Source organism: Pelobates fuscus, chromosome 8, assembly GCF_036172605.1.
Source record: "Pelobates fuscus isolate aPelFus1 chromosome 8, aPelFus1.pri, whole genome shotgun sequence".
Taxonomy (NCBI): domain Eukaryota; kingdom Metazoa; phylum Chordata; class Amphibia; order Anura; family Pelobatidae; genus Pelobates; species Pelobates fuscus.
This window is the reverse complement of record NC_086324.1, coordinates 68,535,025-68,558,787: the sequence shown is the minus strand read 5'-3', so window position 1 is coordinate 68,558,787 and position 23,763 is coordinate 68,535,025. Positions and strand designations below refer to the sequence as shown.

The 23,763-nt window shown below is 41.9% G+C and overlaps 1 protein-coding gene across 15 annotated transcripts in view; it reads left to right on the top strand.

Moving 5' to 3' along the window:
* Window positions 1–23,763, top strand: part of LRRFIP1 (LRR binding FLII interacting protein 1) — a 153,910-nt gene that overhangs the window by 39,548 nt on the left and 90,599 nt on the right. Inside the window, exon 1 of one of the 15 annotated variants that reach the window (XM_063429985.1) lies at window positions 18,526–18,928. The exons of the other annotated variants lie outside the window; for them this stretch is intronic. Coding sequence (XP_063286055.1) covers window positions 18,878–18,928 — 51 coding nt within the window. The 5' untranslated portion in view covers window positions 18,526–18,877. Of the gene's footprint in view, window positions 1–18,525; window positions 18,929–23,763 lie in introns of those variants that run through there. 15 annotated transcript variants of the gene reach the window in all.

The following is a 23,763-nucleotide window of genomic DNA, read 5'->3' as shown; positions in this document are numbered from 1 at the left end:
GGCAGGTGTTTCTCTTTCCCTCCTCTCTACCGCTTGTAGTCAGCTCCTCCACCTGGCAGGTGCCCTTGAAGGCACAGTTAGATCTTTATTTCTTCTTTCTATATCTATATTGGGGTTATATACAATCAGCTACCCTTAAAGGAGGTGCTTTCTCAGGTTGTAATCTCCCTCATATTACAATCTGCACAACTCTCATTGTTAGTCTGACAATTCCTAACAATTCCTAGACTGCAGCTTGTATCTGATAACTACACTAGACAGTATCTTTTGCTACATCATTTCGATGTTAAACTTTCATGTAGTATCATTTGTAACAAAATACTTCGTATGTACTACAGCCGCAGATAATCTCTATTTTAGAGCCTGACAAAACTCAGAGTACTCTTGATACACTGTAACAGTGGATACACTGTAACAGCAGACATTTCAAACAACATCTCCGGTTTTTAGATGCTGTTTGTCTGTTTTAAATCTTACATTTCTGCATATTATCTCTTTATGCCTTTCTATGCAAATGTCTAGACATATTAAGAGCAAATGTGTGAAATGATCACTTTGTATTTCGTTCACTATTAAAGTTATATTTTAGATTACACATTATAGGCAGTTTCTTCTCTTCTTGCTTTCAACCACAATTTCAATCAGATGTTCTCATAGACACCATTTGATGGCACAGCTTGTTTTGCCGTGCATGCGTATTAGCCTCTCAATGTTTTCCTATGAGAAACATTGCATTGACCTAAAAACATTGCATCAGACCTAAAAATATATACAGAAAGGTCATTGATATAAATATATCAATAACAGGGTCAAAGGGTCAGTGACTAAATGTCACAGTATAGGTAAGAAAATAGTAATTTAAAGTTCACACAGGCAAGGGTGTGCATCTTCTAAATAGTGAATACTAAGTGTCTGAGGTATAGGTGTATAAACTATGTCAACAGACTCTAAAGCGGTGTCTTTAAGGGAACCTCATTAATGCCCCACACCCACCGATTTCTGAGCTAGGTAAAAATATACATGTATTAAATTAGCCAACAACAAAATAGCTAAAAATAAGGTTAACATTTGATCTAATTTGATTATTAACATCAATATAGGTGAGATAAGCATCGTCCCTAGTGAATATAGTAGCCTCACTGTAATGGTTGTGGCGAAATCGCGTGCTGGAACCTCATTTTTACCTTATTTGTATATATTTTGTTTTTGGCTAATTTAATACATGTACTCTTACCTAATTCAGATATGGGTGAGTGTGTGGCATTAATAGGATACCATTTAAGGTAGAGCTTTAGTTCTGTTTACTAAGTGTGTATACCTATACATCCGACCAGAAACAAAAGAAACATTAAAAATAAAAAAAATGAAAAAATGTGTGCATATTTTAGCTATGCTCCAAAGTTAGTCTATTAGATGAACTAATAAATAGCACAGAACAGCAGCGGACTTCTGAATATTATTCATTTAATGATTTACCTTAGCAAAAAAGCTAGCAAATTGACCCCATAGAACTCCATTGATGACTAAAGCCATCTCCCTGTTTACTTAGAATTCTGCGACTGTATATATTGTTCCTTTTTTCCCTTTCCGCCATTTGTATTGTTATTATAATGATCGGTTTCCTGCTACTGTAGAGCACTAATAACAAAGATGGAAAGTGTATCCCATACACATGATTTGTGCTGCTCTGTTATGTCTTTTAAAAAGTATATAGCTATTTTATTAAAAGGTTACTCCATTCCTATTTTTAAAGCATATATGTTCTATGTAAAAGGCACGACTGGGCACTATTCACTAGGTTCCCAACAATATTTAGCATTAAAGCCACCTACACCCAAAGTCAGCCAGGATGGTCCAATCAATGGCTTCTCATACAGAAGACTGATTGGGCTGTTTCGCCAGCTCAGAGCTCATGCATGCACTCTGAGCCAGCCAAGGGATGGAGATTGGGTGAAATAAAAAAACAAAAACAAAAAAACAAGCATTGGTAGAGGGAGGCGGGGACACAAATGCTTTACCTTGCAGGCTCTGGAATATTTGACACGATCGCTTAAAAATGAGACTGTTTATCTGGACATTTATTGCTAACTGAAGAAGCTGAACCAGCAAAATATGTTTTGGCAGATTTTTAACAGATTAATATTCTGTTAAGTGCACTTTTTATTGTTTTTATATTTTCTATGTGATTGTATAAACGGTTATTCAAGCACATATGGCAGTGTTACTTGTATCCAGGTTCCAGGTTTGCAGTTGGTGTAGTGTCACCCCACAAAGTGACACCATGCCTTTAAACTTTAGAGTCAGGGATCCATAAGGCTCTAATTAAGGTGAGCTTAACCGTTTACCTCACCTATACCCTGTAAAAAAGCATATTGCACGATTATCAGTTTTCAGTTTTTGCCCTGAAAGTGGAATATTCTCCCTGTAGCAAGGTGGAGTGCTGCCTTTAAGAGTGCAACATATTCAGGCTCCATTCCATGTGAGTGAACCATAACCTTGTTTCTCATTTCACCTGGTGTTATTACCATCTGCACTGTACATTGTATTTTATTTTTCATATGCTGCTGTAGTGAGTTCCCATTTATCCACATTACAAAAAGGGTAAGATAACCCTCTTGTTATAGCGCTCCCATAACTTTATAAGTTGTTCACTTGTGATATATTATAAAAAAGCTCAAAATGTCTGGTTTTGACACACGCAAAATATGCACAGAATACACGTTAGGTAGCCTAATGTTCCAGACTTATAGATCTCAGTATGTACAAAATTTTAAAATAGAAGTGGAGTTGAAGTAATCCTTTATTACATGCATTTTATTATACCATAAAATAATTTAATGTTTTATGTATTATTTTTTTTCTATTAGATAATTTTAAACTAGGCTTTTTACAAAAAGCAATTGTTGCACTCTGAGGCGATTGGTTAACATTTCTTTGTACGCACACACTCACAGCACAGGTCTTAAATCGCAGGGCAATTAAATGATGGGTGTGCACTGACGTCATCATTGAGGCAGAGCCACAATAATAATGTAAGGTGCTAATAACACTTTTCCTTTTACATTTAGGACTGTAACGTGAATGGGTTCTCTGTACAGTATATTGACAAAAAGGACAGGTTTCTACTTTTGCCTTCTAGGGTTTAAATTTTTTTTTTAAAAAAAAATAGGGGTTTTAAAAAGGTTTGATAAGGCTCAGCACCCTAAAAGTCCTTGTACCATAACCACTGCAATGTGATGTAGTCATAATATACAGTCCTTAAATGGCCCCTTTGAAGTTCAAAATAAAATTATGTTTTAATAAAATATTAATATGTCTTATATTCTATAACCTATGTGTGAGTGCCTCTATAAAGCCCAGATGAAAGAAGCAGATTTGCATCCATTAATTATTTTTGTTTTCTGAGATTCCTACTTCAAAGGGAAGTATAGAGTAAACTGTACCGGTCATGAAAAAAATGAAATGGTGCCACATTATGGGAAATAAGATTCCATTTATACAACCCAAGTTGCCATCCATTGTAAATTTGTAATATTATTGCAGATTTATTTAGTTTTTTTTTCCTCTTACCACAATACACATCATGCATCATGTGCATCATCCCACAATTCCCAACATGCATCATCCCACAATTCCTAACATACATCATGTGCAGTAATTGGTTAACACGTGCACTTGAAGTGCTTGAATTGTGACGAGTGTGTCCAGGGCCGGCCTTAGGCATTTGGGCGCCCTGTGCAAAAAATCTTCACAGCGCCCCCCCTTCCCGTCCCCCGCTCCTTACCCCTTCCCACACACCCTGTCACACACACACGCAGACAGTCACACACACACACACACACTAACACACACTAACACTAACATACACACACACACACACACACACACACACTAACATACACACACACACACACACTAACATACACACACACACACACACTAACACACACACACACACACACACACACACACTAACATACACACACACACTAACACACACACACACTAACACACACACACACTAACACACACACACACTAACACACACACACACACACACACACACTAACACACACTAACAGACACACACACACACACACACACACACACACACTAACACACACACACTAACATACACACACACACTAACACACACACACACACACACACACTAACACACACTAACAGACACACACTAACATACACACACAGACACATTAACATACACACACACTCACCCACATTAACACATTTTTTTACATTTATTTAGACCCCCCCCAGCCTCCTTACCTTTGGGAATGCTGGGGGGTATCTCTTCCTCCCTGGTGGTCCAGTGGCTGCTGGGCTGGGCGGGCGGCTGGCGAGGGAGCACTTCCTCTGAGCTGTATGCTCAGCTCCCTCGCGCGCTGCAGAGTGAGGCTGGGAGCCGGAATATGACGTCATATTCCGGCTCCCAGCCTCACTCTGCGGCGCGCGAGGGAGCTGAGCATACAGCTCAGAGGAAGTGCTCCCTCGCCAGCCGCCCGCCAGCGCCGCCCGACCGCCCAGCAGCCAGGCGTGTCTGTTAGCCGCAAGGCTAACAAGACATTTGCCTTGGGCATTTGGGGGCGGCTTTTTTTGCCGCCCCCTGGAAAATGCCGCCCAAGGCAAATGTCTTGTTAGCATTGCGGCTAACAGACATGCCGTGTGAGCTATGCGGCCGCAGGGCGCCCCCTGCACCATGGCGCCCTGTGCGGCGGCACAGCTCGCACACCCCTAAGGCTGGCCCTGAGTGTGTCCTCTTTGTTTTATTTTACATAAAGTGCAGATTTAAATAGAAATTGTTACTTTTATAAATTAACCTTGTTACAAACCCCTAACTGTCAATCAAGATCACAGGTCCTGTTACTTAATGGTTGTTTGGCAAAGTGTAACTAAATTCAAGAGGCAGTAATTGCCCAGAGCGCCAGACTTCTCATTGAGCTGCATTGGGAGGTCTGTGATTGGACAGCTACAGAGATCTGGGCAGAGTTAGAAGGGGAGGGCTTGCAATGACTTCAAACAAGAGATCTGCAGTTTTTGCAAACGTTTTTTGAAATTCCCCAATCAAAATTATGCGTAATCAAATGCAAGCTTGTTTTCATTGGGGTATAGAAAATAATTTATTTTTTGGGGGGTTTTGGAGTGTCCCTTTAATTATCTGCATTTCCTCCAAATGAAGGAACAATTTCATAATTGACAGGTTTCTTTGGTAGTCTGGGAGTTAAATTTAGTGGATGAGTGCCAATGTAATCTCTCCCATGCCTTGCTGGCGGCTCTGAGCTAATTTCAATCATGTTTATACACAACTCCTAACCTGGCCTTATATGGGCGCTAATGACATCACCAAACGCAGCTATGGACCCGGTTCTGTAATCAACCTGTTAAAGGGACATTCCTGCATGCAGCTATCATGCAGATTTGAATGCATTATGCAAATAACATGTTTAAAAACACTAAACTCTGCAAGTTTATTTTCCTTGATGTCTCAGACATGGCTGAAGGTCCTCAGCCAATCTTGATCCCCCCCTCCTGCTTTCTAGAAGAGAATTACTGAGCACACATATTTGTATGATGTCACATGTTCGTTTATTTCTCATTCAAATGTGTTGTCATAGAATTCCCCATCCATAGATGCAGAATACTAGACTGAGGAAGTCAATAAAATAAAATAGAATCAACATTTTAGCTATGCATTTGCAAGTAATCTGGCTAGCCCAACATATAGGTCAAAATAAAACCACGGAGGTTGACATTCTTGAGGCATTGATATAAATGCCAATTTTAAAAAAAAAAATAATGCTTCTTTTTTATTTTAGTGTTAGTTATAAGGAACTGATAAACGGTTGCCCAATTTAAAAAAAATAAATACAATATATATATATATATAAGTTTTTCTTTGATTCCAACTAGTCCGTGCAGAATAAATGACAAAAATATAAAATTGTATCCAGCATTCCAGAACTGATTTTCTTGTGACAGCAGGTAGGATGACTTGAATGCAATCTAATATTACCAGTTCTGGGTAACTGGTTCTAACCCTTTAAGGACCAAACTTCTGGAATAAAAGGGAATCATGACATGTCACACATGTCATGTGTCCTTAAGGGGTTAAATACATTTTCGACAATCTAAGAAAGTACTCACAGGATCAGACACCGTGGTACAGGCAAGGCCTGTGCCAGGGCCATCTTTAATATTGATTGGATCCTGGGAAAGCATTTGCTTGGGCCCCCTGGACTCTGCCCCCCACCCAACTGGGGCTCTACCATTTTTCCATGCTTGCAGGGTTGTATTTAGTACTGTTTGTGTGTTTGAATGTAAGAATGTTTTTGTATGGAGTATGTTTGTGTAAATGTAGGGGTGTGTTTGTGTGTGCTGTTAGTGTTTGAATGCAAGCATACAAGATTTGAAGAACCTCTGTCACCTCCTGGGGTCTTTGCATAATTTACAAACACACCCATGTTGACTTTCACGCTTGCACTGTGGTGGCCCAGGGAAAGCATGCATTGTTCTATTTACCTGATGCTGTCCCTTGCGGCAGATGCCATGTCGGTATGGTGGCTCCTCTTCAGCTCCTGGTGCTTAGTCTGAAAGTGCTGAATTTCTAACAAAACTGCAGGAGTCGCCATAGGTAATGCCTTCTTCCTCACAGCTGTCACTAGTGAAGGCAGGGGGAAATGTCAAAACTTGACTGCAAAGTCCCGACTTTGTCATCTGATATCTTTTGACTGCGCTGACATGTCAGTGAAATTCAAAAACACTCAATGTAAGGATTTCATAAAGATTGTATCTTTATGAAATCTTATATTTTGGGGGAAGTGTGACAGAGCTGCTTTTACCAAGAAAATGTTAGGGTTTAGTCATATTCTGCAGGCATTAACACTACATATATAGCAAGTTAAACAAGTATTATACAACACTAATGAATGCAAGATATTAAAATACTGTATTAGAAGATTGTGAGCTATTTTAAGCAGGGCCCGCTTTACCTCATAAGACATTAAAATATCAACAACGTTCTCGCAGAAAAAAAAAAAAGATTACAATTGTGAGGAATAGTATATACGCTGATAAATACTTTGGGACTTTATAAATAATAATAATAATTCAAAGATAATTTAAATTTTAGGCCGAAATAGACAAAATGAAAACACAAAGTTATTGGTTTCCGACAGTCTGTTCTGTCATTAATGACCTAACTGACTAGGTTTATGTTGCATTGTTTGATGTATAGCTCTTTACCACAATGATTAGTTTCTATCATTCACTTTTATTATTCTTTTTTTTTTTTTTGCCTATGATTTTTTTGTGTGTGTATGGAATCGCTGTTAATTTTTTCCCCTGTCTGTTTCCAAGCCAATTAAAAGAAACAAAAAACAGCATGTATAAAAATAACTAGGAAGCGGGTGTGTCTGTGGCAGTCATCAACCACCCCGTGCCTGACTCTGAAAGGTTTATAAATAGACAAAACTCTGAGGATTGTCTGCATCCCATTTACGCCAGGCTTTGACAAACTCCAGAAACCAGGAAGATAAAGGGTGTTACTGCTGGCATATGTATTTTGAGCATATTACAAAGAACAGTATGCATGCATTCTTACCTGGCACTTAAAAAAACCCAACATGACTCAGAAACGTCTGCCAGTCTCCCAAACTGCACAAATACCAGTCAAAACCTGGCATAAAATGTGATTGAGGGAACAGTACGTTCAACATGGGATGAAATAGATATGCATAAATAATAGAGGGCTAGATTTAAAGGAATACTCCATTGTTCAAACAAAAAAATAAATACAATTATTTAGTAGATATTCTCCCAATGAAAACATGCATGCATTTACTTATGCATCTTTTCCTCTGGTTGATATATATAAAAATGACTTGCAAAAGCTGCAGATCTCTTGTCTGCAGTCTTTGCAAGCCCCTCCCCTTTTTCTTGTGCCAGGGAAATGACAAAGCCTCTTATTTTGAGTCTCAAGTTTTCCTTTCATCAATGTAGGCTAGCTGGGAGTCCACAGACATGGAGAGAAGGCAGGCGTGCCCTAGCAGAGTGCTCCTTCCACTTCTCTTTACTCTGTGGAGCTAACGGACGCAGAACATAACTTCCCCGGCTGTGAATTAGTTTTTTTTGCAATTATTTATTAAAGGGACACTCCAGGCACCCAAACCACTTCTGCCCATTGGAGTGGTCTGGGTGCCAACTCCTACTACCCTTAAACAAATAAATTTCACCTGCAATTAATAAATCAAATTCATGTTAATGTACACCTGAATGAATTACGTAAATCCGGGATTGATCGATTTGTGTGGTCAGAAATTAACGGGAATGATTTGCTTGTCACAGTTAAAATTCATTTACGTCTGGTGCAGATTTCAAATAGAAAGTCTGTAAATTTATAAACGGCTATTGAAATAAGTATATACTGACATACACATAAAGCTGAAGTGCTGTGTGTATGTGTTGAGGGTTCCTTAAAAAACAAAAAAAACAGATCGGAGTGCAAGGATATGTGCATCACACAGTATATAACAAAGCTTCACAGCAATAATACCCCCAATAATGTGTCTTTAAATTACAATAAATGTGTTTAGATATCAGTATGTGTGAATGAGATACATTCTCTTGTTCTAATTTACATTTTAGCTGCATAAATTCTTATTAGTAATCTGGGCGGTCATTAGATATTTTGGGGCCCCTTACACAGCTCAAGGCCTGGGCCTACAGGGCTCTTCCCCGAATCTGCCCACCCTTGAGTAAAGTAAAGTGGATGCAGTGTGTTTATTTGTGTGAGGTATGTGTAGTTTGTGCTGTGTGTGTGTAGTGGATGTATAATTCATTTCTGGTGTACAATAGGGACTTTTTGGGAAGGAAGCATTTTCTTTTTTAATGTAAAAAATATATATATATATACACACACACACACACACACACACACACACACACTGAGCAAAATTCTAAACGCAACACTTTTGTTTTTGCCGCCATTTTTAATGAGCTGAACTCAAAGATCTAAGACTTTTTCTATGTATACAAAAGGTCTATTTCACTCAAATATTGTTCATAAATCGGTCTAAATCTGTGTTAGTGAGCACTTCTCCTTTGCGGATATAATCCATCCACCCCACAGGTGTGGCATATCAAGATGCTAATTAGACAGTACGATTATTGCAGAGGTGTGCCTTAGGCTGGCCACAAAAGAAGGCCACTCTAAAATGGGCAGTTTAATCACACAGCACAGATGTCGCAAGTTTTGAGGGAGCGTGCAATTGGCACGCTGACGGCAGGAATGTCCATCAGAGCTGTTACCCGTGAAGTGAATGTTCATTTCTCTACCATAAGCCATCTCCAAAGGCGTTTCAGAAAAATTGGCAGTACATCCAACCAGCCTTACAACCACAGACCATGGGTAACCACACCAGCCCAGGACCTCCACATCCAGCATCTTCACCTCCAAGATCGTCTGAGACCAGCCACTTGGACAGCTTCTGCAACAATCGGTTTGCATAACCAAAGAATTTCTGCACAAACTCTCAGAAACCGTCTCAGGGCAGCTCATCTGCATGCTCGTTGTCCTTATCAGGGTCTCGACCTGACTGCAGTTCGTTGTCGTAACCAACTTGAGTGGGCAAACGCTCAAATTCAATGGCTTCTGGAGCTTTGGAGAGGTGTTCTCTTCACGGATGAGTCCGGTGATCCTATCCTAACAACCAGGAACATGTTTCATTTCTTCTGTTTTGTTTCATACAGTTCCAGTTTTCACCACTAGCCTCCCTAGCCACTACTAGCCACTGGTAGCCTCCCTAGCCACTTGCCACCTCAGTCTCTCTCACCTGCATACACTGGCGTACATACTGCGGTCGCAGGGTTCACAGCTGTGACCAGGGGGGCCCGGCCGCCCTGCAAACTGGTTATGTATGCCAGTTTGGCAGCCTCTTCTCCCGGGGGGGCCAGGAGCTGGCCACCTCAGGGCCCCCCTGAGGCTGGCAGTGGTGTCACCGGGCGGGCAGGCGCGCGAGGGAGCATTATCCGCTGAGTGCTCTATGCCCAGCTCCCTCGCGCACCACAGTGATGCCGGAGCCGGAATATGACGTCACTCCGGCTCCGGCATCAGTAAGCAGCGCGCAAGGGAGCTGAATAGGAGGATCAGTGCTCCCTCGCCACCTGCAGGACTGGCCGCCCAGCAGCTCCACTGGACCCCAGGGAAATCTGGAATCCCCTCAGCACTCCCAAAGGTAGGGAGGCTGGGGGATTAATTTTTTTACTGAGTGTGTGTCTGCTAGTGAGTGTGTTAGTTTTTGTGTGTGTGTGCTACCGTGTGTGTTACTGTGTGTTGTGTGTTAGTTTGTGTGTGTTTGTCAGTGAAAGTGTATGTATGTCTGTCACTGAGTGTGTGTCTGTCAGTAAATGTGTGTGTCTCTTAGCTGGTGTGTATGCGTCTGTTCGTGAGAGAGTGTGTGTGTTGTTAAAACCCCTTCAGCACTTACCTTTCTCCAGCGCTGGGCTCCCTTGGCGCTGGGGATCTCTCTGCCCCGATCTGCCTTTCAGCTCCGAATGCGCATGTGAACACGCACATTCAAACCGCCCAGAGGAAAGCATTACTCAATACTTTCCTATGGACGTCCAGCGTCATCGTCTCACTGTGATTTTCACAGTGAGAATCGCGGAAGCGCCTCTAGCGGCTGTCAGTGAGACAGCTACTAGAGGCTGGATTAACCCTCAGTGAAACATAGCAATTTCAGCTGCAGGGTTAAAACTAGAGGGACCTGGCACCCAGACCACTTCATTGAGTTGAAGTGAACTGAGTGCCTATAGCGATCCTTTAAGTGTATCTGTATCTGCATACACTGGCGTACATACCCCGGTAGCAGCCCTGCGACCAGGTACCCGACACCATGTGTTGCGGCCCTGGCCCGCGCAGAGTAAGTGCCGGGGGGGGGGGGGGGGGGGGGAGGGTTGACGGACGGATACATTTTCGCACCGGGGCCCCATGGATCGTGTGTACTGCCTGCAAAGCATGATTTATATCTGCTATAGAAGGCCACCCCCGACTAAAATCAAACTGCCTTTACATTGTGAGAGAAGTTGTGTTCTGAAACCTGACATGTCTTCTGCTCCTGGCTCTTTCTAAAGAAGACCTACTCCACTCTTGCTTACCTTTAACCATGCTGATTCATCCAAACCCCCTGCTTTATTTCTATACTGGCCTTTGTTTTCATATTGATTTCCTCCCAACCTGCCTGGATATTATAGACATGCTTATTATTTGCAAGTATCCTCAAACACCCTAAAACTGCAGTTCTGATTAGAAACCAAAGAGGCTGATCACCTCAATTGCTGCCATAACCTGTTTTACTTTATCCTTTATATTCCGGTTTAGTTTTATCCAATTGTTTCCCTGTCTCTTGTAAACCTATTTTGGGGAATATTGCCTAAACTTCTATTTTCATACTCACCTGTAATTCTGTTTCTAGGTTCTGCTTTCTCCCTTTGTCTTTTTTATACCTTTTCCCTCTTTCTCTTGTTATTCTTATTGTTACCTTTGTCTAACCATGTCTAATAACTCAACCTACCTGAAGTCAACCCCAGCAAAAGTCTCTTGTCTGACCTGATCAGAACCATGACACCCAGTTTTCACTGTACATGGTAGATGGCATGTATGGCGTTGTTTGGGTGAGCGGTTTGCTGATGTTAACGTTGTGGATCAAGTGGCTCATCGTATGGGTAGGTGTATGTTATGGACAACAAACACAGGTGCATTTTTTTGTCAATCTTTGTTTTATTGCGGCATATGAGATGGGATACAGAAGAGAAAAGGATAATGTACGGTTTGTTCACAAAATGGGGTTAATACAACATTTGCATCTGATAAATACACTTCCTTGTACAGTAATGCCACTTTTTTTTTTCTGTTATGTCGCTTATCGAAACAGATATATTAAATTTTAAAGGTTACTACCATAAGGCTGCAGCCACTTTTATATTCTTGGTGTAGCACTATGCCATGTTGCTGGCATTGGGAAACGATTAAACCAAAAAGTGACAATAGGGTAAGCAGGCTAAACTTGTGAGTGTCTAGTGTGGGGCACTGTATTGCGGTAAAGTCCATCGCAGTAAACTTAAAAGCTTGGACAAAGTATAAAACAGGCTTATAAAACAGGCTTGTGAAACAGGCTTATAAAAATACCAAGAAGAGAAAATTAAATGTTAAACAATATGTTTGAGAGTGGCACTTAGTTATGAAACATGCTAGGCTATAAGGGCATAGAACAATGCTTCGTTGAGGAGGAGAGCGTTCATGCCATCTAATTAATTTCTCACCCCCTTCGTATAGTCAGTCTCAAGTACCCACAAATGTCCAGGAAGAGAAGGGTCGGTTAACATCACTAATCTCTCTGTACAGGGTTGCCCTGTGGCACAACTGAGAATTACTAAGTGCTAAACTGCTAGGAACAAGCGTAGCCATTGAGATCATGTTGATCACAGGTAAATGGTATGGGTTTATAGTCTGCGTGGGGAATGTATGAGGCATCTGGGTCCGGATGCTTTGTCTTTTAAGAGGGCTCGGCGCAGTCCAGGTGAAGGATGCCTGTGTAGGGCGGCATAATGGGTGCCTCAGCCTATACCTAGTGCTGGTAAGTCCCGGATGTTGTCCCTCTCTGTCTCACCATTGTCGCCCCTTGGCTTGCTGGTGTCGCTTCTGGAGCTGGGTCCAGCATTATCTCGTGGGGTACGTTGCCTCGAGGTCTGTGGTGTTGCATGTATTTTTGCGTATAGTCGGTTCTTTCTGCGCTGGATGCCGAGGTGGTGGAGAGGTGAGGTATTGGTTTGCGTCATTTGCTTTGTAATCCCGGGTGGTTTGATTTGCAGGTGGGAGCGTGCGCCCAGCATGCCTGCCGCCATTTTCTGTCTCTGGGCCCGCTGGTACCTGTATTGTCGGACAGCCATTTTGGATGCTCGTGGCGTCTGCTTATAATAGCTGCGCCGTGCTGCTGGTCATATCCACTTGGCTATTAGTAACTCTGCTTGGCGGTAGGTCGCTCCTCTGCTCAGCAGGGTATCCTTGAAGCTTGCGCATAGGCTGTCGAATGCCTCCATAGGGGACCTGGGTGGCTTGATGGTCTGCGCGTGTGCTGGGCGGCCATCTTGGCTTTGCCTCGTGGTTCAGATACCCCAATATGGCTTGTGGCCAGGTCTCCTGCCTGGCCGTTGTGTTTGGGGTGGACCGGGATACCCCCCGCCGGTTCAGTGGGGGGTGGGGGGGGGTAGCTCGGAGGGTAGTCGCTGAAGGGCTCTCGTGCCGAGGAGAGCGCCCGCCTCTCCCTGGCTTCAGCCGCAGTAGGCCGCATTTGTGTCTCCGTGTTCCTGGCCTCGACGGGCTCCGGGGTGGCAGCGTTGGTTCCGGAGGGTACCCCCGACGTGGAGGATGTACCCCTGAGTAGTTTTGGGCTGGGAAGCCACTGCTTTTGCCCCGGTTTGTGCCCTCTCGGCGGGAGCTCATGGCAGACGCGTCCGCACAGCTCGCAGGTCAGGCTCCGCCCCCTCACAGGTGCATTTTTTTGATGGCATTTTGAATGCACAGAGATACCGTGACGAGATCCTGAGGCCCATTGTTGTGCCATTCAGCCACGACCATGATAATGCACGGCCCCATGTTGCAAGGATCTGTACACAATTCCTGGAAGCTGAAAACATTCCAGTTCTTCTATGGCCAGCATAATTAACGGACATGTCACCTATTGAGCATGTTTGAGATGCTCTGGATCAGTGTATACAACATCGTGTTCCAGGTGCTGCCAATATCCAGCAACTTCGCACGGCCATTGAAGAGGAGTGGACCAACATTCCACAATCAACAACCTGATCAACTCTATGCAAAGGAGATGTGTTGCACTGCGTGAGCCAAATGATGGTCACATCAGATACTGGTTTTCAAACCCTCCTGGATTCCCCCAATACGTTACAACTGCACATTTTAGAGTGGCCTTTTATTGTGGCCAGCCTAAGGCACACCTCTGCAATAATCATGCTTCCTTTTCAGCATCTTGATATGCCACACCTGTGAGGTGGATGGATTATCTCAGCAAAGGAGAAGTGCTCACTAACACCGATTTGTGAACAATATTTCAGAGAAATAGATCTTTTGTGTACATAGAAAAAATCTTAGATATTTGAGTTCATGAAAAATGGAGGCAAAAACAAAAGTAAAATATTTTTCTCCCCTCTTTGCTGCTTACCTGTGGGAAGGGAAGGGGGTCATTAAAGGAGTCTGAATGCTTTTATGCTGAAGAGGGGGAACCAGACTCCATTTCCACCTTTGGCAGAAAGAAGAAGCTCCACTCCCGTTTTGCGAGTCCAGCATGCGTGCTTCCGGAGATCGCGAGAGGATGCTGCTGGATGGACAAGAAATCTGATGGGCCCCCTATTTACTATGGAAGCCAGCAGGGCCTGCAACTGCATATATATATATATATATATATATATATATAAAAAATATATACAAACCAGTGCACTCGCTTATTAACTAAACAGAGATTTTAAATCCTAAATAGTACTATTTAAACACCTCACCTGAAATGTATATATATATATATCAATAATCACAGTATATATGTACACTAGGGGTATAGGGACTGGGCCCGTACAGTTATACTCACCCAATGGTGGCCCTGCCCCGAGCAGTCCAGGCTTCCCCAGGACCACTGGGCTGGTGACAACCATCATGACCCGTGATGCCCAGGCACTCCAGACCTTAAAACAACTTCACTGAGATGAAGTTGTTTTGAGGGAAGAGAGTCACTTTAAAAAGGAAATCTGTGATTTTTTTTTTTTTTAATTAATGAAACATCAAATAATAATAATTAGAGAATGCTGTATTTATAGAACAAAGCACAGTGTATCTGTATTATAGATAGTCTATAAAACAGAGGGTGTACAATGCAATGTAGTTTATAAGTCAGTAGACTGCAAAAACTAAACATATTTGCTGTTACCTCATAATAGCATGCACTACAGTGATGTATAAAACGGATGTTTTTCCATGTTATCTTAAAACGGCACAGTAAGCCCCAAGCCCCCTAAAGTTTATTGTAGAGGTTATGGTGTAAATAGTCTGTGAGCTCTGTCTCCCAAGATAATGTCAAAACCATTTTCGAATGGTTTGACTTAAAACGGTGGGTTTCCCATGTCCCTTTGCTGCAGTACAGTTAAAGGAACACTATAGTCACCTAAATTACTTTAGCTAAATAAAGCTGTTTTAGTGTATAGATCATTCCCCTGCAATTTCACTGCTCAATTCACTGTCATTTAGGAGTTAAGTCACTTTGTTTCTGTTTATGCAGCCCTAGCCACACCTCCCCTGGCTATGATTGACAGAGCCTGCATGAAAAAAAAAACTGGTTTCCCTTTCAAACAGATGTAATTTACCTTAAATAATTGTATCGCAATCTCTAAATTGAACTTTAATCACATACAGGAGGCTCTTGCAGGGTCTAGCAAGCTATTAACATAGCAGGGGATAAGACAATCTTAATTAAACAGAACTTGCAATAAAGGAAGCCTAACTAGGGCTCTCTTTACAGGAAGTGTTTATGGAAGGCTGTGCAAGTCACATGCAGGGAGGTGTGACTAGGGTTCATAAACAAAGGGATTTAACTCCTAAATGGCAGAGGTTTGAGCAGTGAGGCTGCAGGGGCATGTTCTATACACCAAAACTGCTTCATTAAGTTAAAGTTGTTCAGGTGACTATAGTGTCCCTTTAATGTGGAGGGGAAATATTTTGGGTGACAATGAGAGGGCCATGCTAAACCACCTCCAACCCTCTCAGATTGTCAACGATGCCTAAAAACTGATGGGCCAACGCAGATGTGCATTAGTCGAGCTGCCGCAGATAGGACAGGAGAAACGCTATATTTGGCAAATCGCTCAAAATTAGGTATGACATCAACCAATGACACTGCGCTAATATTTTTTGTAACGCAATCGCTGCAGTGAGCTGTACTGGTGATGTCGCGCGCGTACAGTGCACATATAACAGACATATAATCCAGCAAGTTTTCAAGGACACAACAATCCTAGATGCAGATGGGCAATGGATGAAAAAGTGCTGAATTGCAATATGCATAGTTCATATTTTGCAGCAAAAACCAAAGGGGGAAAAAAAAAAAAAAAGGTTTCTTGCGCTCTTTCCCAAATCCCTACGTATATTTAAACAAATGAAAGTTATTTCATTACTCCAATGGCCATGCTCACCTGCCACGTCAAGGCAAACCTCTTAATATACAACCCAACACGCTGAGTGTAAACCCACCAGGAGAAAATAGAGACAGAAGGAATGTCCCTGAACCAGTCCTTAGAATGGTCGGAATAAAGAATAAAACTAAAGGAATGTCAAGAGAAGCCAGAAATTCACAATAGGCCGAGTCAAGGGAGCCAGAAAACAGAACAGGTTGAGAGCAAGCCGGGTCAAAACCAAAGAACTATCACAAAGGACACAGAAACACGCTAAAGAGACACTTGTGACACTAGGAACCACAACAGGGCATTGTGCTCTGGGCAGACTGGGTACTTTTCTATGGTTGGGGGCGTGGTTAGCATAGCCACACCCTCGAAAGGTACATGTGTGCTGAGCTCTATTGCATAGAGCTCTCCTGACGACGGCACACGTGCGCAACGTCATAAAAAGGGGCGGGCACACAGTGGCCGGCGTCCCTGAGGCAGTCTACCCGATCCTAGCATCGGCAGATCGACAAGGTGAGTGAGAGCTGACAGGTGGTTCCTACACCAACTATTCATCTTGCTTCCTTGAGCTTCTGGCAAAGATATCTCTGAGACAGAGAGGGGTATTTTTTTATATACCGTATATACTCGAGTATAAGCCGACCTGAATATAAGCCGAGGCCCCTAATTTTACCCCAAAAAACTGGGAAAACTTATTGACTCGAGTATAAGACTAGGGTGGGAAATGCAGCAGCTACTGGTAAATTTCTGAATAAAATTAGATCCTAAAAAAGTTATATTAATTGAATATTTATTTACAGTGTGTGTATATAATGAATGCAGTGTGTGTGTATGCATGCAGTGTGTGTGTATGAGTGCAGTGTGAGTCCAGTGTGTGTGTATGAGTGCAGTGTGAGTCCAGTGTGTGTGTATGAATGCAGTGTGTGTATATGAATGAAGTGTGAGTGTGTGTGATGCAGTGTGTGTTTGTGTATGTGTTGGTGGGGGGTGGGCATTTTGATTATTGTTATTTTATTAATTATTGTTTTAATCATTTTTTGTTATATTATGATTTATTTTATTATTATTTTAATTTTTTTTGTTATATTGTTATTTGTTGTAATTATTATTATTTTTAATATTATGTATTTATTTTTTCCATCCCCCCTCCCTGCTTGATACATGGCAGGGAGGGGGGCTCTCACTCCCTGGGGGTCCAGTGGCATTGGTAGTTCAGTGGGGGGAGGGGGCTGGCTGAGAGTTTACTTACCTCCTGCAGCTCCTGTCAGCTCCCTCCTCCTCCGCGCCGGTCCGTGCAGCTCCTCTGTCAGCTCACAGTGTAATGACCCCGCAGCTCTCGCGAGACTTACACTGGGAGCTGACAGAGGTGCTGAACGGACCGGCGCGGAGGAGAAGGGAGCTGACAGGAGCTGCAGGAGAGGTAAGCGCTCGCTGCCAGCCCCCAGTCTGTATTATGGCAATATAAATTGCCATAATACAGACACTGATTGGAGTATAAGCCGAGTTGGGGTTTTTCAGCACAAAAAATGTGCTGAAAAACTCGGCTTATACTCGAGTATATACAGTACACCCCTACATGGTTATTAACCCTTAATATGGAACACAGAGGATGGGAAGCAGGATTGTAACATAGCTGTGTGATACAAAGAGTGAATACAAATACAAAAAAAACTAAAACAAGTCCTGTGCTTACTCCCATTACGCTTGAGAGGCAGCAACGACCATAGTACACATCCGCCCAATACATACAGTAAAAACCAAAAAGACAAAAGTTACCTGTGCTCTTTCCCAAATCCCTATGTATATTTAAACAAATGGAGGTTATTTAGTTACTCCAATGGCCATTAGAGGGAATGCCCACCTGCAACGTATTACCCTCTTGCAGCATTTACATCCTACATACAAACAGGGCAGAACTTTCCATGCACTGCTTGGGAGCATGTGCAGGTGGAATGTTTACAGGAAAACATGGTGGATGTGCAAACTCTAAGTCTCACATAGTTCTATATACCAGCCCAAGATTCCAAATGTGTTGCAACAGTGGACAGATCTTTGTAAACTGAGAGGTAATGATGATACAGTGCATCTGTTTAAAAAAATAAATACAAAAAAAAGTCCAGCCTCATGCACTGTGCAGCCACTAGCAGTGTGTTCTGACAGTGTACAGGCATAGCCTGTTATTATAAGGCTGTGCAGACTCCCTGGGAGGTGTGATGTAAACTCTCTAATGAAAGGGGTGGGAGCTGAGTCACACAGAGGAAACTGTTGCATGAGTTACAGTTCCTGCACCTCCCTGCAGAGTCTGTGCACTTAGGCAGCAAGCCAGGTCATCTACCTGTCCAGCCAGTGTGTGCGTGTCAGGCCTGCATGGCTGCTTGGTCAGTGACTCACCTATGAGCCTGCCTTCACCACTCCTACTCAGGTTGAGTCTGGAAGGGAACAGAACAAGGCTTTCCCCCCTCCCTCCTCCTGCACAGCTGACGCCAGCTAATGACAGACTTGAGAGAGCCTAGGATTAAACCCCCAGCTAAGCACATGACCTTAGGGAAGTCTTGTTTGTTGGAGAAGGTGGAATCCAAACTTTGGTTGGTGTGAATGAGATAAGTACCCAGAGGAAGCCATGGAGATACAGGATATCTCAGACTGTCTGAGCCAGGAAGCACAGAATGTGGTAAGAACGTTGGCTGTGTCTTGTAATCCAGGTCTCAGTGACAGGTTGCCAGATGCCCTATGTGTTGTGTTTTGTTTGTTTTTGGACACCTGTCACCTCCTCTTGCTGATCGACAGTACAGGAAAAGTGCTGCCCCTGTAATATGCGCCATTCACATGCTTCAGCAGGAAATTCCGTTTATCAATGTTTTGTGATGATCCTTTTATTTGATTTATTGTCTGCCCTGCACAAATCCTGCATATTGCAGATCAGCTTTTGTTTTCTTGACCTGCCCTGTCAGTGTGAAGAAGTGATATGTACCCAGGAAAACATGGTGTATACGGCAAACCCAGTGGTAGTCTGTGACTTCCTAAGGGTTATATCAAATGCTGATAACTGGCAGTAATTTCTGGACCTTATTGTGCATTCAGTGTGAGATTCATCCACATTATTTATTTACCTTTGTTTCAAAGTATATGTTGTAAAAGACGACATTTAACCCCTGCCCTGGAGACTGGTTGTGCTTTGAGCAGTGTCTCCTGCCTTATAAGGCAGTCTATAAAGTATTACAAGTTTATCTGTTAAGCGCTGCAGATTACGTTCAGCATTAACCTGCTTGTGCAGTATGTCTTATGACTCCATGACTGAAATTGTCGGTCTGCCTTATTATCTTTACTGAAAACTCCATGTCACAATTACAGTGACACAGGAAGTAGCGTGTGTGCCAGGCTCTTGGCACAGAAAGCAGTTATATCTGTCTCTGATGCTATGGAAAAATGGTCAAAGGAATTGTGGGCAAGGTTAAACCGACAAAAGCATGGGTCAGCAAAAATAATATAATATAAATCTCTCCCTCCCCCATATTCAAAGAGTACTAAAGTGGTCTGCATTTTACCTTTCACTGGTGTCACCTATTTAATGTTTCTGGAATGTGCTACAACAGACCTCTCTGGCGTTTTATGTGTTCGAACTTTTATTGTGCTGTTAATAAGGTACACGAGGTAAATGACAATAGTTCAGACAAAATCAGTATTCAATACAATCTCCCTGGCATTTTGATATTAAGTAAATATTCAGGTAAGGTGACCTTGCAGAGTTCAGGAAATTGATGCATGTCTTGCATAGGATACCATATATTTATAAAAGGTGGGCCTGTTTTAAATGTATTTGTTTCCATATTTATTTGTAATGTTAGCTTCAGTATGTACAACCAGACCCCAAGTTTGACAATGTAAAACATGTTTTTTGAGAAATGACAATGTTTGTTTGTCCAAAACCATGCCTAGGGTCTTCAAAAATTGAATTAAAAAAATTAAGGTTTTCACTTGCAGTGTTATTGCACACAGCATGATGATGCCAAATGCTTCTTTTTATTTAAAAATCAAAAAGGGGGAGGTGGGGGTAGAGGGGTAGTAATTTTTTTAATGGAGCATGGACATTTTTAATGTTAAAAATATATTCATCTGTGCCCATTTTAGTTTCCCACTTGTATTGTATACAACTAGTGATGTCCCGAACAGTTCGCCGGAAACCGTTCGCTGGCGAACATAGACCGCGAACACGCGCGATGTTCGGTCCGCCCCCTATTCGTCATGGAGGTGGGAGGGTCTGGGAGGGAGGGTCTGCTGCTGATTGGCTGGAATGTGTCTGCTGACTGTGAGGTACAGGGCCAAAGTTTACTCAGTGATGACGAATAGGGGGCGGACTGAACATCGCGCGTGTTCGCGACCGCAAACACGCTATGTTTCCCGGCGAACAGTTCCCGGCGAACTGTTCGGGACATCACTACATACAACATACATATGGTATTATCAATGCAAACAAAAACAAGAGTCACACTACCTGTCCTGTATAGATCAAAACAGGGTAGTAGAATGGGCATCCCAAATTTAACATTATATTCACAAGCAGCAACTTTGTTACAAACACTATTCTATTGCTCAGCTTCTCAATATAAACAGTAAGTGTATATTTAGTGGCAGTATCCTCAATGAGTTGCATACATTATATGGCCTAAATGTAACCCAATTCATGAACAGACACTTGACCACAACACAGCATGCTCTCTGGCTGTGGCATAAATTATCAAAGAAGGTGCCATCTGTCAGGTTTCTCTAGAGTAGTCCCAGTTCAAACATTGAGGAACTGGATGCCAGATTTGTACTTGTCATCTTGGCACAAAAGTCCATACAGTTGTTTAAACTGCAATTGGATAAATACTTGCAAAAACATAACATACAGGGATATAATTTCTAATTAGTGAGGTAATAGCTGCTTGATCCAAGGAGACATCTGACTGCTATTTTGGCGTCAAGAAGGATTTTTTTCTGTGCTTCAGACAATTTTTTTTTTTTTTGCCTTCTTTTGGATCAACAGCAAAAACATATGTGAGAGAGGCTGAACATGATGGATGCAAGTCTATTTTCAGCTATGTAACTATGTATATCGCTAACATTGCAGACCTCTATGATGGTTTATTAATTTCAACATATTAAATATCATACATGGGGTGCCACCCCAAGATTTTTCAAGCACCTCCCAATCCAACATTTCCTTGATACTTTGGAAATGTGCACATGCCTCTAACAAATGGACCCAACACTCTTAGATAACCCGGCCAATGTAAGTGGGAGCTGGAATTGGGCACGATGTTTACGGTTGTTGATTGGAAACAAATTATATTGGCTAACTCAAGTTTCACAAAATTTACAAATCACTTTAAAAATGTACACAAAGTATTGTTTCATTGGCATTTGATACAAGTAAGAATCTCACATTTGTTTCATGGTGCATCTAGATTGTGGTGGAGGGAGCCTATCTCCATATATGGTGGAACTGTATATGGGCAAGTAGTCCATATAGCGTCAGACTCGAGTCGGGCGTTTTGCATTCTGGAGGCACCTGGATACCTCAGTCATAGCTTTGGCCTTGTGGAAGAAGGGGACAAGATGTACTGTGATATGTATTTTTAACTGGATACCCAATTAAAAAAAAAAAAAAATTGGGGAACCCTCCCCCCCACCAAAATATATTTATTAACATTTATTCTTTCAGTCTACAAAATTATGAGCAACATTTGTTGTGGTGAGAAATGTTTATGTGGCGGGTTCATTGATACAAACCTTTGTGAGAATGAAGTTTTATATTTACAGTTGGTGGAACAGAACTAAATGAAGCTCTATGTGCGTAATAAACATGGTGTTCACCATAGTCTTATTAGAGACCACATTTAAAATGTATCACTATTTAACTGGACACTGTAGTTTCATGCACTGTAAAAATAAAATATTTGGCCTTGCTTTCTAAGCATGTTCACAAAGCTCTTGCTTCTGGGTTTGTTAAAAAAAAAAAAAAAAAAAAATCTATTTACAACAAAATTGGACTGGGAATGTTAGGACCTGAAGTCAATCTGTCATTTCCCACAATGTTTTGTTTTCTTTCTGCTTCAGGGGGAAAAAGTATGCATGTGTGTGTGTGTGTTTACTTGCCTTATAGTACAAGAGAAATTGTTAATATTGAATCACATTTTAATTATTTATTTTTGTACAAAAATTGGAGCTCACTGTACCTTTAGCCACAAGGTACCCACTATGAGTGACTGCATAAAAGAGATTTTTGTCTAAGAAACCATAATATAAAAAAATTATTTAACCTCTCTTCAGGGAATTTCCATCCTGTTTTAACTGCTTCTGTGACAATATGTAAATTACATATTCAGCAGAAAACTCATAACTAACAAAATATACATGCAAGTAAAGTTTTTAAAAGCACATTTTATTTTTTTAATTTATTTATTTTCTCATCATGTAAAGCTATTAGAACATTTTTACCCAATAAAGCTCCTCTTGTGTATTGAATATATCTAAAGGAACACTATAGTCACCCAGACCACTACATCTGAATGAAGGGGGCTGGGTGCAGTGGTCCTATCATATTGACAGCCAGCCACTAGAGGCTGTCAATATGATATGGGAATCCGGGCCATCTTTAGGATCGGATCCTTGGCAAGCATTTGCCTGGGCCCCCTGAACCCTGCCCCCTGCCAACTTTCTGGCATGCAGTAACACCCTCCACCCCAACACAGTGGCAGAACTAAAGTAGAAAGGGACCTGATGCAGTAACTTTTTGGGGGCCCCTATTGCAAGCCTGACCAGAAGTTAGATCACTATGTGTCGTGCATCTCCAACAATGCTTTGACAGCTGGACTTTACCATTTTACCATGCTTGCAGGGTTGTATGTAGCACTGAGCAGTGTCTGTGTGTGTGTGTGACTGTAACCATGTTTTCTATGAACAATGTTACTATAAAAGCGTTCTAAAACTGGTGATTACAAATCTGCAAATGAACAAAAGATAATATAGTGCAGACTATCTGAATGATATATTGAGTTCTGGCGAATGAGGGAAAATAACTCACATGGACCAGAGCCCTATCACCCATGGCTCTGGGTTTGCAAGGTTCCACGAGAGGGAAAATCCCACACTGTATGGATAAAATCTGTATGATGTGTTCTCTGTAATCAAGCGATTCTGTGTGATATAGGACAGAGAGGCAGGAACCCCTAATTGAATAGCATCTTCAACAGTTTATTATGAAAAAAAAAAATAGAGCTGATAGAGCCCACATAAAAGCATGTATACATCTACAAAAGAAGACTGGACATACCCCATTTACAATACCTTGCGTTGTCTACTTTTGCAAATGGTTGTCATCATGGGGGTAATTCTCATTCCTGGGCTACCACACGCTCTCAAAGGCAACATGACCAATCTGGCGAATTTCAATGTGAAAAAAACAAAAAAATGTAACATGCTATATTTGACCCTGTAACTTCCCAAAACACCATAAAACCTTTA